The sequence below is a fragment of the Myotis yumanensis genome, unplaced genomic scaffold, assembly GCF_028538775.1.
Source record: "Myotis yumanensis isolate MYYU_CA2020_CCGP unplaced genomic scaffold, mMyoYum1.0.hap1 SCAF_4, whole genome shotgun sequence".
Taxonomy (NCBI): Eukaryota; Metazoa; Chordata; class Mammalia; order Chiroptera; family Vespertilionidae; genus Myotis; species Myotis yumanensis.
In genome coordinates this window covers 81,687,149-81,703,570 of record NW_027223755.1, presented here as the reverse complement: position 1 = coordinate 81,703,570, position 16,422 = coordinate 81,687,149, and the positions used below count along the sequence as shown (strand labels likewise).

The 16,422-nt window shown below is 46.2% G+C and overlaps 1 protein-coding gene and 1 pseudogene across 1 annotated transcript; both read right to left on the bottom strand.

The window, feature by feature from the left end:
* Positions 1–3,607: 3,607 nt before the first annotated feature.
* Positions 3,608–11,667, bottom strand: FKBP6 (FKBP prolyl isomerase family member 6 (inactive)). The gene is made up of 8 exons (XM_070411544.1): positions 11,611–11,667; positions 11,405–11,522; positions 10,892–10,981; positions 9,920–10,122; positions 8,562–8,681; positions 5,527–5,721; positions 5,296–5,405; positions 3,608–3,698 (listed from the first exon to the last, which is right to left on the bottom strand). Exons 1-8 carry the CDS (start codon positions 11,665–11,667, stop codon positions 3,608–3,610), a joined length of 984 nt encoding a protein of 327 aa, XP_070267645.1.
* A 3,672-nt stretch (positions 11,668–15,339) lies between these two features.
* Positions 15,340–15,531, bottom strand: LOC139008215 (translation machinery-associated protein 7-like; annotated as a pseudogene).
* Positions 15,532–16,422: the final 891 nt, after the last annotated feature.

The following is a 16,422-nucleotide window of genomic DNA, read 5'->3' as shown; positions in this document are numbered from 1 at the left end:
TTGATGCTTCCAACACAGCCCTTCGGCCCCTTTTTACATGAGCCTGTCAGATCATCTCAACTCTGATCACATCTTTCCCCTCCTCTGATGCCTATAGAACACAGTCCACACTCCAAAAAAGACTGAAATGCCAGGATAATTCCTGGTCCACAACTGACCTCAGCACTGGACTCCTTGCCTTGTCCATTCACACACACCCCCCACTCCCTCCTTGTGCCCAGTGCTACCCTTTGAAGCTTCAGGACTGCCTCAGCAAAGCTTTTCTCTGGTCAGGATGCTGCCCATCATAGCACTCTTCTCGTGTACTCTGTGATCCAACTGATCATCCTGTCCTCCCTATTAGAGCACTACCCCTGCAGACCAGCAGTGCCACATAGCACCTGCCAGAGCATGTGAAAACCACCAGTTCTCAAGAGGTACTTGGGGAAGGAGTAATGAGGCGGTGCAGTGGGACCCTCTTCTTCACTCATTCAGGATGATGGGAGGAGGGGTTTAAGTAGGGGGGGAATTGGAGGACATCTGTAATACTGTCAACAATAAAATTAAATAAAAAAAGAAAAAAAGTTAGAACACTATTCCAAATGTTTCCAGCTATGACAGCATCTGTTACAAAAGCTCTTTGATGCCCCTGGTAAAATCACTACTATGGATGGATATATGTGAAATCTTAACCAAGTAGGTAGTTAGAAAATGTCCATTTATGAAAGTTTTAATGTAGTATATATAAACAGGAACACTGCATTGCAAACCACAGGGAAAGCAGTTTCAAAGCAGCTTATCAAATATTAGCTGGGGCGGGGGGTCTTATAAAACTTTAGGTCTTCTGATGTACATGAGTGAACACATTGACCACCATCTTGACTTTTTAGATTACCCCCAGGAACACTTCCATGCAGAGGTCTGTGCTTTTCCATGCCCTCTGAAAATCCAAACTAAGGAAAAAGACGTGATGTCAGAACTATGGATGTATCTGCTCTTTCCACTGTTGAGCTCCTAGCAGGAGGAGCTGCAAGAGATTCCTAATTCACCAAATTGGCAAATGACCCACCGCTCTGTAACAGCAAGACTAAAGGGCACAACTGAGCAGAACAGTGGCTGCTACAGTTAAATACCCTTTGATGGGCCTCTTACCCTTTGCCCATTGTCTTCATCCCCTTGCTTTTGAGGAGCAGCAACCTTCTTCAAACAACCATTGCTCCCCTAACCTGTGGTGCTAAGAAGGGGTGCCACTCATGGGACTCCACACACCTGAAACCAGGCCAGAGTCCTGCCTTAGGATTTTCAAACTGGAGCTATGGTTGGTACAAGAAGAGGAGGAGGGTGTGGGATAAGGAGAGCCCTCTCTTAAATAGAAAGACTGTGCAAATGGATGTCTGGGCACTCCTTATAATGGAAGAGAATAAAGCAGCAATGAGATCAGGACCCTGAGGCCCTCAGAACTGCAGGTACCTGCTTGAGTATTGGTTGTTCAACTTCTCCTTTGATTCAGTGAGCTACCCCAGGATCCCTTCTGTAATTCTCTTTTTTAGCTGATGCTAGATAAAGATGGATTTCTGTCACTGGTACTAAACAACAGTTCTGACAGCCAATACAAGAGCCAGCCTGGTGGGTATGGTTTCAAAGAGACTGGTCTAGCATTTCCGCTATTTTACACTTGATCCAACCAACATTTACTGAGTGCTAATCATGTGCCAGGCATAGTTCCAGGTACTAGAAAATACAAAGATGAAAAAGACATGGCCTTTGATCTAAAAAAAAAATTCAGTCTATTACAGTCAGAGGCTTAAAACACTCACCCCACCAAGGTAACTGTCTAATATATTAGGAGACAAGATGAAGACAAGTCAGGAATACCTAACATCTGAGAAGAACAAATTTTAAATGCTCCTACTCAGTTAAAATTATATTGTCAAAAGAATCTAAAGACCTACACATTTTAAGTGACTAACTCAGCACAAGTACAACAGAGGAAAAGGTGGAGTAGGAAAAATACCAATGACACAAAAGCCACCATATGTTACAACTACAACAGCACAGGAATATGACAATCATAACCACTTTAGACCCAACCACTTTAGACCCCAGTCACTGCTGGTGATAAGACAAACACTCACGATTTAGAAATGCATGGGATATCATCTAAAAATCATTAGGCTCCAAAAAATCTGATAGACGGAGAAAGCTGAGAGGTAAAGATGATGGAAAGGGAACTTGCTGCTCTGCTGGGTTTTCCAAGATCTGTTTCTAGGATGGACCCTGGAAGAACTGGATATTCATTAAATGGCAGAATATACCAGGTCACAGTCTAAAATGTCTTGCAAAAAGCCACCGGCCTCGCCCTAACCGGTTTGGCTCAGTGGATAGAGCATCAGTCTGTGGACTCAAGGGCCACAGGTTCGATTCTGGTCAAGGGCATGTACCTTGGTTGTGGGCACATCCCCAGTAGGAAGTGTGCAGGAGGCAGCTGATCAATGTTTCTCTCTCATCGATGTTTCTAACTCTCTATCCCTCTCCCTTCCTCTCTGTAAAAAATCAATAAAATATATATTTTTTAAAAAGCCACCGGCCTCCATTTGTACTGGACATTAACAGCAGCCAAGTAAGAGAAATCCTCTGGCTCACATCTCAGTTCAAATACTTCAATGTCCCTGAAAGACCTGAAGGCCAGGGTCACAGGGTCAGGGTCAGTGAGGAAGGCAACATTTACTTCTGATACTGATAGGTTGTTTCTGACAGGGCAGACAGCAGCAGTTTGTAGATCACCTGTGAAAAAGTCTGGGATGAATAGGCCTTTTCACTGCCTTCTTCTCTCAAGCCTCTTTTGTAGAGGGATGTTGGTAGCAACAAAGGAGAGATTTATCACCAAGAGCCCGTTGGGCAGCTGTTTTCTTGTTGTCCCTTGTTTAACTTCTCTCTCTCGAGAGAGCAGAGTTATCTACCCAGCTAAGCAGGTGTTTAAGGCAGGTGATTTTGTTTCCATTAATTTTCTTAAGTAATAGTAAACCAGACGAGAGGGTTATCTCATGTACTCATGGGAAACCTTAACCCTGTGCCTGCTAAATCACAAGGTAAATGCTGTGGTAGAAATGTGAACTTCTGCTCCCTGTTGGTTCTAAAATCTTCAGATCTCTAATTTTAATAGCAAGCAAAGCTACATTTGAATGTAGTCTTTTTTAATGATGTATTAGATGTAAAGTGAAGTTGGAGGCCTTCAGGAAAAACCAGATAAGAGAAGTATTACTGTTCATTTCAAAACTCAGATAAACCATCACATTAATGACTATTACATTTTCATGTTCCAAGCTTCTGTGAGGGAGAGATTAACATAAAATATGAAAAAATTGTTTTCATTTTAAAGCCTAAGGCTTCACAAACCTATAAACTTATCCACAAGTTCTGGATGGACTTTCCAAACTTTTCTATGATCTTCTCTCTGAGAAGACCCACAGTGTGTGCATTCTGCACTAGACTTGTGTCACTACCTTCAATAGGAATTTTGCTACTCCCATTCATCCTCAGCTGTAGACAGCCACTGGTGGGTTGATGAGAACCACATTTTTATATTTGCTGGACAAAATCCTTTTATGCTTTAGTCCTTTTATTACCTTTACTTTTCTCCTACTGTAGAGCCATTATCACAAGGAGCAAACATTCGATGGCACATTTCTTTCTCTTTATCTGTGTAGTCCCTGTAGTGGCTGTAAAGTGAAATACACAGTAGTTAGAGAAAGTCTGTCTTTGTAGGAGGTGACATCTGGTGGCTGGAATTCTCCACTCAGCTCCAGAAGCACTGAAAATTCAGTGGGCTTTAAACTGAATCGGGAGGGGGTGGAAGCAATACTGGAGAGGTAGGTGAGACAGTGGAGGCTCCCAAGAGCTGTTAAGAAAGCCCTTGGACAAAAAGCCCATTTCTGAAAAGATGGCAGCCTTGAAGGCTAGGAGCCACTATCAGTGAAGCTGCCAGGTGACACCTCGCACTCAGTAACCACTAACTTATCTTGAGATTTTTTTTTGCTAAAGAATGGTTAGATTCCAAAATTTCTACATTTATCCTGACAGGATACTTATAAATAGCAGAAAGAAAATTGTTGGAAAGTTCTAAAAGGCCCAAAATACAATTGGATCCAAATATAAAGAGGTACACATACATCAGCTTTTTTTAATTGCAAGAAAGCTTTAACTAAGCAATTTGGATTAAATGTTTAATGTTAATAGGAGTAGAGAAATTCACCAATACTGAACAACAACAACAACAAAAACATCTTAAAAAACGGTGGATGTAGCCTGGCTAGCGTGGTTTAGTGGTTGAGCATTGACCTATGAACCAGGAGGTCACAGTTCGATTCCCAGTCAGGGCACATGCCTGAGTTTCAGGCTCGATCCTCAGTAGGGAGCATGCAGGAGGCAGCTGATAAATGATTCTTTCTCATCGTTGATGTTGCTATCTCTCTCTCCCTCTCCCTTCCTCTCTGAAATCAATAAAAATATATTAAAAAACAAACAAACGGTGTATATATCATGGGGTGGTGGAATATCAAATTTATGTTGATATTTTCAAAATTTTCTACAATGTACATGAAATTTCTATAATCATAAAATGTTACATTACTGGCCCTGGCTGGGTGGCTCAGTTGCTTGGAGCATCATCCCGTACACCAAAAGATTACGGGTTTGATCCCCATTCAGGGCTTGTACAGGAGGCAACCAACTGATTGATATTTCTCTCTCACATCAATGGTTCACTCTCTCTCCCCCACTCCCCCTCTCTCTAAAAATCAATAAAAAACATACCCTCAGGTGAGGATAAAATAAACAAATAAATAAATAAATAGTTACATTACTGAAAGACTGGTGTGTATATATATATTACTTGGATAACAAAACACTCTATGGGTATGAATCAGACCTGAAAGATCAATTTCAGATCAAACCAGGGTCTATAAGACACCTTTCTGCAGTCAGTTGAGAACAGTTGGTGTCAAATAGAAAGAGTATCTGAAGAACAAGTCCCTTTTAAAAATCATATTAGCCCTCCTCTTTAGGGGTGCTTATGTGCAGGGGGAGGAGTGAAACAGGGAGATAGAAAAATGATCCAGACAGATGTAGTTGGGAGTTGGTCCCACTTCCCCACTAGGAGCTGCTGGTTTAGAGTATTGAACACTTCAAACAACTAGCTCTAGGGGGCGCTGCCTCATAACACGTGCTGGACAACATCCCCAGGTGGAGAGATCAGAACCGTAAGGCATCATCATACCTCTCTTTCTCTGTTAGCAGAAGTGCAAACACAGGTCTCACCTGGCCAGTTTCTTCAGCTCATTATTGATGTCATGATTGAAGGGCTGTTCTTTCTGGGCTCGGACTAGAAAATCTCGGGCCTTCTGATACTCAGTCATGAGGAGACAGGCCTGTCAAATGACAGAATTTAAAAGCATAATTAGGAAAGAGCATTTTTTGCATTGCCCAAGTTGAACACCATTGCCACCTTTGCTTAGGCGTTTGTTCTCAAGTCCTTGTCCTCCAACTCACCTGTCCACAACGGAAGAGGGCTTTGGCATTCTTTTGGTCAATAATCAGAGCCTGCTCTCCATAGTGCAGGGCCCTGGTGGGATGCTCCAGCTTCAGGTATGTAAAGGAGAGGTTAAGGAGAACAAGAAGCTTGGCGGCTTCCACCAGGTGCTGCTCTTCAGGGGGTGCTGATCGCCGGCAGAGAAGTAACAAGGCCTGTGGAGAGGAAAGAGAGGTGGTCAAGAGGAGTGACAATATTATATACAGAAAAACCTAAGAATCCACAAAAAAAATCCTTTTGAGCTAAAAATTTAGTTCAGCAAAGTTTCAGGATACAAGGTCAATATATGAGTTAGCTATATTTCTATACTCTAACAATAAACAATCCAAAAATGAAATTAAGAAAATAACTCCAGCCCTAGCTGGTTTGGCTCAGTGAATAGAGTGTCTGCCTTTGGACGGAAGGGTCCCGGCTTTGATTTCAGTCAAGGGCACATACCTCAGTTGCAGGCTCGATCCCTCGCCCTGGTTGAGGTGAGTGTGGGAGACAATCAATGTGTCCCTCTCACATCAATATTTCTGTCTGTCTCTCCTACTACCTTCCACTCTCTCTAAAAATCAATGGAAAAATATCCTCAGGTGAGGATTAACCAAAAAACAACAACAAAAAAAACACCTCTATTTATAGTATCACCAAAAGAATAAAATAAGTAGCAATAAATTTAAAGTGGCCGAACCGGTTTGGCTCAGTGGATAGAGCGTCAGCCTGCGGACTCAAGGGTCCCAGGTTCGATTCCGGTCAAGGGCATGTACCTTGGTTGCGGGCACGTGCCCAGTAGGGGGCGTGCAGGAAGCAGCTGATTGATGTTTCTCTCTCATTGATGTTTCTAACTCTCTATCCGTCTCCCTTCTTCTCTGTAAAAAATCAATAAAATATATTTTTTTAAAAATAAATAAATTTAAAGTGGAAGACTTGTACAGTGAAAATTACAAAACATTGTTGGAAGAAATTAAAGATGACAAATAAATGGAAAGACATCTCATGTTCATGGATTGATGTATTTCTCTCTCTCCCTCTATAAAATTAATTTTAAAAAAATTAAAATTATGACAATACTGGGAAAGTAGAAGTGAGAACTAAAGCCTCACCTTCTGTAATGAGAAATAAAAAAATGTCTGAAAGAGCAACTAAAGCATGTCATTTATAAATTCAGAATATCATAAAAACAGCAGATATAATTAAAAAGTGACTGCTTCAGGGGATCAGACCCAGGAAATAAGAGAGAAGGAGTGGTCTGTTTCCAAGAGAAAAAATTCTTTCAAGTAAGCAGGCTCTCAAGAAACTTTATGAATCGTATCTATGATTCAACTGTGAGACAAAATCTGTACTATCCAAGTGTAAGACCCAGATTTTGTCAGCATTCCAAAAGACAGACACATGCATGCTCTCCTCTTTTCTCTCTCTGAAGCATATTCACATAAGCCAAATGTGGCAGATACTGTTAGCTGTGTAACCAATATCTATTCCCCTCCTCTTCTCCTAACCACTTCCATTTCATCCAAAGCAGCAAAGTACTAATTTTAAAAGTACATTTCCCAGCTTCCTATACAGCTAAGGGCTGTCCATTTAACATGGCTAATGAAATATAAAGGGAAGTAATATACAAACACACCAGACTCCTCTCCCCTCTCTTCTTTCTGCCCAGGTACTCATGTGATGCTACAAGTTGAATGACCATCTTGAGGGGAAAACAGGGCACATGTAAGGGTGGCTAAGCAGAAAGACAGAAGGAGCCTGGATCCCTGGTGGCTTCATCGAACTGCTCTACAGCCTTGGACTGCCACCCTTTTTATGTGAGGAAAAAGTAAATATCTATTTTGCTTAAAGAACAGTTTCCCAGAATTCTGTTGCTTGCAGCTGAGTGCAAATCCTGAATGATTTAGGCTCATACGCAAATGAGATATAAAATCAGACTACCCCTAGATTTTAAACTCTGTCCTGTTTGAGAACTTCAGGCACGGAGTCTGGAACACAGAAAGTGCTCATAGTATTTACTGAATGAGTTACAAAGCACAGCGAATTCCTGTCAGCATAACCTACACAAGAAGCCTCAGTGGTTAAAGTGTTAGCCTGTGGACTGAAGGATCCCAGATTCAATTTGGTCAAAGGCACATACCTCGGTTGCAAGCTCCCTGGCCCTGGTCGGGGTGCATGTGGGAGGCAACCAATTAATGTCTCTCTCTCTCTCATCAATGTTTCTCTGTCTCTCCCTCTCCCTTTTACTCTCTCTTTAAAAAAAAAACAACAATGGAAAAAATATCAAGTGAGGATTAATAATAAATAAATCTATAATAATAAAAGCATAATATGTAAATCGACCGAATGGTTGAACAGCAGGACGACCATCCAGACGACCTTCCAGAGGAAGCTGGGGTTGTGAGGGCCAAGGCGGCCGGGGCAGCGAGGGCCTACTCTTGCATGAATTTCGTGCATCGGGCCTCTAGTCTATATATATAAAAGCCTAAGCGACCCTTATGACTGGTAAATCGACCAGTCGACCAGTTGCTATGATGCACACTGACCACCAGGGGGCAGACGCTCAATGTAGGAGCTGCCCCCTGGTGGTCAGTGTGCTCCCACAGCCAACCTCCCGTGGTTTCTCACCGCCCCCCCCCCCCCCCTCGCCCAATCCCCTCCCCCCAGGTGGCTGGCCCCAATCGCTGGCCAGGCCTAGGAACCCCACCCATGCATGAATTCGTGAACTAGGCCTCTAGTAAACAGATAATTAACTTTTTACTGAAATGCATACACACATAGGTAGGTACAAAAATAAGTACAGCTCATGAATTTTCACAATCTGAACACACCTATGTAGTCAGCATTTAGTAGCAGACACAGAACACCAGGCTTCCCCCAAATACCTTGTCCCCTCTCCCAGCTATCTAGTATGAGAAGGTTAATGAGATTTACTGACATTTTTCTTAAAGAGACAACATCTTTGTCTTTTAAACAAGAAAAATTTCAGGATCTAAACACACTTCTTAAGCATTCTTACCCGTTTATATCTCACTTTGGCATCATAGAAACGATTTTGGCGGAAAAGGTAGTTGCCAAACTCCCGTTCAGTAGCTGCCACTTTTAGGACTTTCTGAAGTGGAAATTGATCTTGTTGCTCCTGAGGACCAAAGATAAGGACACCCAACAAGAAAACTGAAAGCTACAATGCCACAATGTCAGTATAATTATACCTGTTCCATTTTTCTTCTTCAGATTATGGACTTTTGTTTATTGCTGTATGTGTGCCAAGCATTGGGCTAGGTGCCTCTGCCCAGGTCATCTGTGTGAATTCCAATAGAAGCCACAGCAGTTCGGTGTTATCACCGCCCCCACTTCACAGCTAGAGCCAAAAGGAGACCTTCTATAGTCCTCCCAGAGATATTCCCTAAAGCAGCAGTTTTCATGGAATTAGAAACTGATGGAACTTGTCAAACACAGAAATCAGAACTACTTATCAACCAAAATTTAACAGGTCTTGGTCTGCCCATGGCCGTACTGGTCTCTATAGCCACAATGCACTACCTTGGGTATGTATCAAAATCATCCATAGCGCCTCCTTTTAAAGGCAGATGTCTTGTCCCCCCCCAACCCAGAGATTCTATATCAGTATACTAGAAGTGGGACCCAGGCATCTGTAAGGACCTGTTATGTGTAAAGATGAAAAAAGGTAAGATTCCTCACTTGGGGTGCTGACAGTTTAGCTGGGGAGACATCAGATACAGATGTAAATCTTGGGTGGACATCTAAGATCACATATACAGTCAGAGTGAGATAGAATGACAAAGTGTGCCTCTAACTACTAACGAGATTTGAAGCCCTACCTTTATAGGAAGGGTTAAGGCAACAAAGAAATGGCAACACTTAAATTATGAGAACAGAGTCCATATGTCCCACGTTTCCCGGGATTATCCCATTTACACCTGATGTCCTGGTATCCTATCCACTTAATAGCCCATTTCACTCTCAAGTGTCCTGGCTTGGACAACAAATTAGATGGTCACACTACTTATGATCTACCAAGGCTTCACTTGCTGGAAACCAACCTTAATGTTGAGAAGCAAATGCCCACTATCTTGCAGAGAGAAGTAGGCAAAGGTGACTGACTGAAAAATCAACTCACACTGCTGGTCCATAACAAACCCACAGCCTGGCCTTGGCCTCGCACAGTGACCCACATCTAAGGGCCAACATTAAGGACAGAGGAGGAAGTGGGGGGACACCACTGCCGCCACCATCACCCAGGCGCCTCAGGGGTGGAACCTGGGCCAGAGGAGCATCAGCGTGGCATGATAATTACCAAAAACACAAACCCAACCCTCTCTCTATGAAGTGTGACATTTGTACTCCAGAACTTACGGCGGTCAGGGCACAAAACTTGTCTGATTCAGCAGAATCCAGGAAGTCAATTAGCTCAATCTCAAATAAGACAGTGGAGTTGGGGGGGATCAAGGGCGGGCAGCCCAGTGCTCCATAGGCATAGGGCGGTTTGAATAGAAACCTGGCCAGCTCTCCCCTCCGCATGGTCAGAAGGCCCAGCTCCATGCCCCAAAGGGTAATATCTGGAAGAAGGGACAAAGAACTTGGTTGAAGTTCTCCCAGTACCCTGTTCCAGTGCTATCAATTTCTTTTCTCCTTACGTCCAAATCTCTTTCTGCATTGTGGCCCCAATTCACTTTTCAGCCTATTCCCCATTACCACCACCCTTCCAACTCTAACTTCTTTAGGCTCTGCAGCATTCTGGCCCCTACATTTTTGTTCACAGTTCTTTCTTCTTGCAACATCTTCCTCCCCATGCCCAGCGTCTGGCCTGATTGAAATCTTATTCAAACTTCAGGGCTCATTTCCAATGCCGCCTCTTCCAGGACACCCTCCCTGATCTTCCCAGCTGGAACGAACGATGCCTTCATTAAGGGCTCCTGCAGCAGTGGGGATCCCTCCCAGGAACTTAAACGATTCTACCAGGTTAGTTGTCTGAACACGAGTCAATCTCCACCACCACACCGGCTCCCGTGTTCTAATCACCTGGGTACATCCTCTCTTTTCAGCGTGCATTGTGGGTAGTAAGCATTCAACAGATGTTTAAACAAACAAGAACACAAGGCCCAATGGTTAGGTCAGGATGCAAAGATAACCTTGCCAGGTAGGACATTTCCCTAATACCTAGGTCTCCAGGGGAAACGTAGGCGAGAGCTGGCTGGTTTAGCAAACACCCAGCCTCCAAAAACCGACCCAAAGAACCTGTGCCCGGGACAGTTTCCCAGGCCTAGCGCGCTGTCCCTCATCAATGCCCCCGAAACACTCCTTTTCCAGCTCCTACTGTGAACTTACCCACTCCCAGCTTCATGAGTCGGGGCGTTTTCCTAAAGCAATTCGAATCAAAAGGCTTGTCCATGTGCTCCAGGTACCCAGAGTATTTCACTAGGACAGAGGGCACAGACACAGAAAAATGGACCAATACCCTCACCTCCGTAACATCACGTCTCTTTCATTATCACACAAAAACAACAGAATTAGGCCCTGACCGTTTGGCTCAGCGGATAGAGCGTCGGCCTGCAGACTCAAGGGTCCCGGGTTCGACTCCGGTCAGGGGCATGTACCTCCGTTGCGGGCACATCCCCAGCAGGGAGTGTGCAGGAGGCGGCTGATCGATGTTTCTCTCTCATCGATGTTTCTAACTCTCAAAAATCAATAAAGTATATTTTTAAAAAATCTAATTCTAACAAAGCATGTTCTACCCAAGCCAGGTGCCTCCCCTCCCCGCAAGGTAAGTGCCCGGAAGCCGCCAGTCCTCCCGCGCCTTCAGCTGCCCAGGACAGATGGCGGCCCCGGGGGCGGGCCTACCTAGCACCGAGGCGTCCGGCACCACCAGCTCGCCAGCGCCCTCGCGGATGACGTCCTTGAGCACGCCCTGGTCCCCGGAGATGTCCAGCATCCACTGGCTCAGCCTCTGGTAAGGAGACTTTCCGGGGAAGAAACACAGACTCAGAGCCCCCACACTGACCGCGGCAACCGCGCCCCATCCTGACTCTCCCGCGCCGGGCCCTCACCTGGCCGGGGGCGCCCTCCGCTCGCATGGCGCCCGGAGTCCGGGTGTCCCCCACCATGTCCACGTGACGCTCCCGAGGCACCTGCCCCGTGCCCGCGACTCCAGGGAACTCCCGAAGGCTGCAGCCCAGCCGCCCTTTATGCCCTGCCGCCTGCCCCGGGCCCGGGCATTCCTTTCAGGGCCTCACGCCAACTGCAGCCAACGGCTCTCGGTTGTCGGGCCAGGGAGGGCGTGGCCGGGCACGTGACCGGGCGTGCAGCACGTGGCCCAGCACGTGAGGGGGAGGGGCACGCAGTGGGGTCACGTGGCCGGAGCACGCTGGTGAGCACAAGGCCCCAGAATTTCCACCTTCCTTCTTTCTCGTTCGTTTTTCCGAGAAATTCAGGCCGGGACAAGGCTTTAGAGTCAAACTGCCCAGTTCCTGAGAAGACAAGCGGATGCTCCCCACTTTTCCATCAGCAAATCTACAAAATCCGTGCTGCACTTGCGCTTTCCGGGTGCAAAGGGAGAACAGTCCTGGGTCCCAGCGGGCCCCTCCCGCTCGTGTCTCCTCATGCACTTCAGTTACCCGCTCCCTCCTGCATCGGTCCTGCCTCGAATACGGGATCATTTCCTTCTTACGTGCAGGAAAGTCTCCTATCACAAAAGGAACAAGCCCCCTTTGGTCCCACATCGGCCTCCGGCTGCTCTTCCCAGAAAAACTTCTCAAAAGAGTGGCTGCAAAGGCCTTTTTAACTTCTCCGTCTCTACCTCCTCACCCCCCATTTTCTGTTCAACCCACCTTTCCCTGCTCCGTTACAGAAGACTGAAATCCAGCAGGCGCCTCTTGACTGCATTTGATGAAGTTGACCTCTCTGACCTTTAAACACTTTTCTTTCGGCATCAACATTCGCTGTCCATCATTGTCTTAACAGATGGCCACAAACCTCGCTGTTTAAGCAACGCCTGTTGATCCTCTCTCATTTCCGTAGGTGAGAGGCCTGACATCATTGTGTTCAAATCCAGGCATCAGCCCGAGGGAAGCTTTGGGGAAGAATCCACCTCAAAGCTCGCGCAGGTTGTTGGCCAATGGAGATCCTTGAAGCTCTGAGCCTGCCAGCCAGGAGGCGCCCTTAGCTCTTGGAGGCTTCTCTCCATCCTCCCATAGGGGCACCAGCACCGCAGAGCCCGGGATAGGGTGCTGAGTCCTTAGGTTTGCACTCCTCTTGCTTCCTCTTCTGCAGCATCTCTCTGACTCCAGCAGAGGAAGTTCTCTGCTGTTAAGGGGTTATGTGATTAAATTGGATCCACCTGCATAATTCAGGTTTATGACCGTGATGACATCTTCAAATTCCCTTTTGCCTTTTATGGTAACATATTCCCAGCGGTCCAGGAATTTGGGCATGGATATCTTTGGGTGGGGATGTGGGGGTATTCTAGCTCCCACAGTTTCCAATCACCACACTCTCCTGATGGTCCTCTTACCTCCTGGGTGTCCCCTCTCAGTCATCCTCCACGTCCTGACCTCTAAAGGTTAGCAACCTCAGGGCTGTCCTTGGATCCCTGCCCTTCTCTGGTTTCAATCCCTAAGAGATTCCCAACCATTTGTTTAAATACTCAAGGCCCAGTGCACGAAATTCATGCAAGGGTAGGGTTCCTAGTGGCTGCCGGCTGCTGGCTGCCAGCCGGGGCCTCCCTTCCCCCAGCTGCCTGCCACCACTGCCGGCCTGGCTTCCAGCCAGCCCTGCCCCTGGTCAAACTCCCGGTCGAACACCCAGTCAAACTCCTGGTCAAGGGACAATTTGCATACTAGGCTTTTATTATATAGGATGTGCTATAAACAGGTGGCATACAACTGGCTAGCTTAGAGCCTCCCAAGTGCCACTGTTCCAGGTGCCTGTATCCAACTGCCTTTTCCAATGGTTCTCAAAAGTAGCATCGGTGCTTATTACAAATGCAAATTCTTGGGCCCATCCATGTACTCCTGAGTCAGAAACTCTGCAGCCGGGCCTAGACATTTGTCTGTGGACCAGTTGGGCTACTTAGCTCCTCCACCTGGATGTCCTCAGGCTTCTGACTCTGGATCCCCCTTGTCTTTTGTTTACATCATTCTTCTCCATATCAGTCATTCGGCTTCATCAGCCATCCACCCAAGTGCTCACACTACTGTGATCCATTATGTACACAGCAGCCAGAATGATATTTTAAAAATATAAATGAGATGATATTCCCTTGCCTTAAAACCAGTTTCTTCAGTAGCTCCCACTGCCCTTGAAATGAAATCCAAACCTTTGCCCTAGTCTACACAGCCCTCCTTGCCAACCTCGCTGGCCTCATCTTCTGATATTTCCTCTCCCTTACTATGTTGTGGCTACCCAGGTCTCCTCTCTCAGTGCTTTCCAGCCTCGGGGCCTTTGCACTTGATGACCCAGTGCCGGTCTACCCGCCTGAATCCTTTCAGGTGGCCAGCTTCTGTGTATCCTTTTGGCCTCAGCTCAACCATCCCTCCTCAAAGACATTGCCCTTGCTCAAGTGCACCTCATACAACCTGTCACCCCATCCTCCTTTTCCACCACAGTGCTTACTTCCTGCATAGCATTTAAAACTATTATATTAACTTGTTTATTTATGACCTTATACCTCCTACCTCCATACATCATAAACCCCCAAAGGATAGAAACCTTGTCTGTCTTGTTCTTTAATATATACCTAACTAGAGGCCCAGTACACGAAATTTGTGCGGGGGGGGGGGGGGGGGGGAGGGGAGGGGGGGAGGGGGGGAGAGAAGGGTCCCCTTAGCCCAGCCTGCACCCTCTCCAATCTGGGACCCCTCAGGGGATGTCCGACTGCCAGTTTAGGCCCAATCCCGGGGATTGGGCCTAAACTGGCAGTCAGACATCCCTCTCACAATCCTGGACTGCTGGCTCCTAATCGCTCACTTGCCTGCCTGCCTGGTTGGCCCTAACTTCCCCCCCCCCCTCTGCTGGCCTGGTCGCCCCTAACTGCCCCCCCTGCTGGCCAGGTCACCCCTCATGGCCCCCCTGCCAGCCTGGTCACCCCACGCAGCCTGCTTGTTCAGTTGTTTGGTTGTCCCTCACTAACCCCCCTGCCAGCCTGGTCATAGGCAGCCATCTTGTGAGGGTGTGAGGGTCAATTTGCATATTACCACTTTATTATATAGGATACCCAGCTCAATGCTTGATACATAGCAGGTTCTCAATAAATATTTCTTGAATTAACAAATAAAATTAGCTTTCTATTTGCCTATACCAGACCTTAGTCTTGCTTGACACTGGGGTGGAGACCACTCCTGCTGGCAGACATGGGTGCTTAGGTCTGTGGGAGTTGTGGCCTGATGTTCTACAGCTCTCTCTCTCTCTCTCTCTCCCTTTATAGAGCTCCTGTTCTAGAGTTCTCTCTCTCTCTCTTCAAATGAGTTGGTTTAATTCCAGGTGGTAAAGAATTTGGGATAGAACAAAGACCAAAGAACACACTTTGGCAGGGTTCTGGGCTGGGTTTACTCTGACCTCACAGCTAAGTTGAGATGACTGAGTGAAAAGAACTAAAGAGATGAGTCACTGCATGATTATTATTATTATTTACAAAAGTTAATTCTTAAATATACCATAGGCTCCAAGACAACACTTCATTCTAGCTCTAGATGGCAACAGATGGTATGACAGGGAATCCAGAAGTTAAAACAGGAATGGAATTGAGGATCACCAATGCCCCAGGCACACGGAACAGCTCACTATTTGCCAGATTGGTTTATTCCACCTGTGACCAGGGGGCCCTTCCCCAGAGCCTTCGCTTTAGTTCCTTGAGTTTCTTCTGCTCCTCTTTTTTACTTTTGCTTGAATGCCTTACCCGCCTCACCCATCTCCTTGGCCTGCTTCCTCAGCTGCTTTAGGGGCTTCTTCTTGCCACCTTCGAGGCAAGACATGGCGCCTGCCGCTGCTTCCCCAGACCCTGCCACCGGGAGCTCTAGTGCTCCTGTTTCTTAACACTCCTGGAAGCCTCTCCACCCTATCCTTTCCAACCAGTAATTCCCACCACACCCCTGGGATATGTATAGTATCTTATGACCTGCATATCACATATCCAGCACACATAGTATATGAATTAACTGTATAACAAAATGTCACTGAACTTCTAAACCATTGAAAGACTTCATATAAAAAGTTCTTAATGCATGTTGAATAAAGAAGTTAGACACAGACAAGCACATACTATATGATTCTGTTCATTTGAAATTCAAAACTGGGCCACGTGAATCTGCAGTGATATGAGTCATGTGAGCAGCTATTCTTGTTAGACATTCTGACTAGGGGGCGGCACGTGGGAGGTTCTGGAAATGTTCTGTATCTTGATCTGGAGAGTGAGTATATATTAAGTTTACTTTAAGTGTGTGGTTGAGATTTGTGCCCTTTTTAGAAGATATACCCCAATTAAAAAATCTAAATAAGTAAATAAAAATATCTTTAAAAGAGAGAGATTCAGAAAGATTGTGTTGAAGCACAAATCTGTCCCATTGGGGTCTGTAAGGTGTGAATGGGTACCCCGTCTCTCTGTCTGTCCCCCTTCCCCTTGCCTGGCCAAAGCAAGCACCTGAATGTTACAGTTATCAGAGCCGGCCCAGCAAAGGCCGCCTCCCCAGTCCCGTGATGTGGCCCAGTTTCCACCTGATTCTGGGTGACCTTGAGGACATGGGGGTGTTGCTGGGAAAGAGGAGGAGGAAAAGGGGTAGTGACAAGGTGGTGGAGCAAGCATCTAGCTGCAATCTTTAGGGCTCTGCTCCTGCTATTCTATCCTGGGGAGAAGAGGCCAAGCCAAT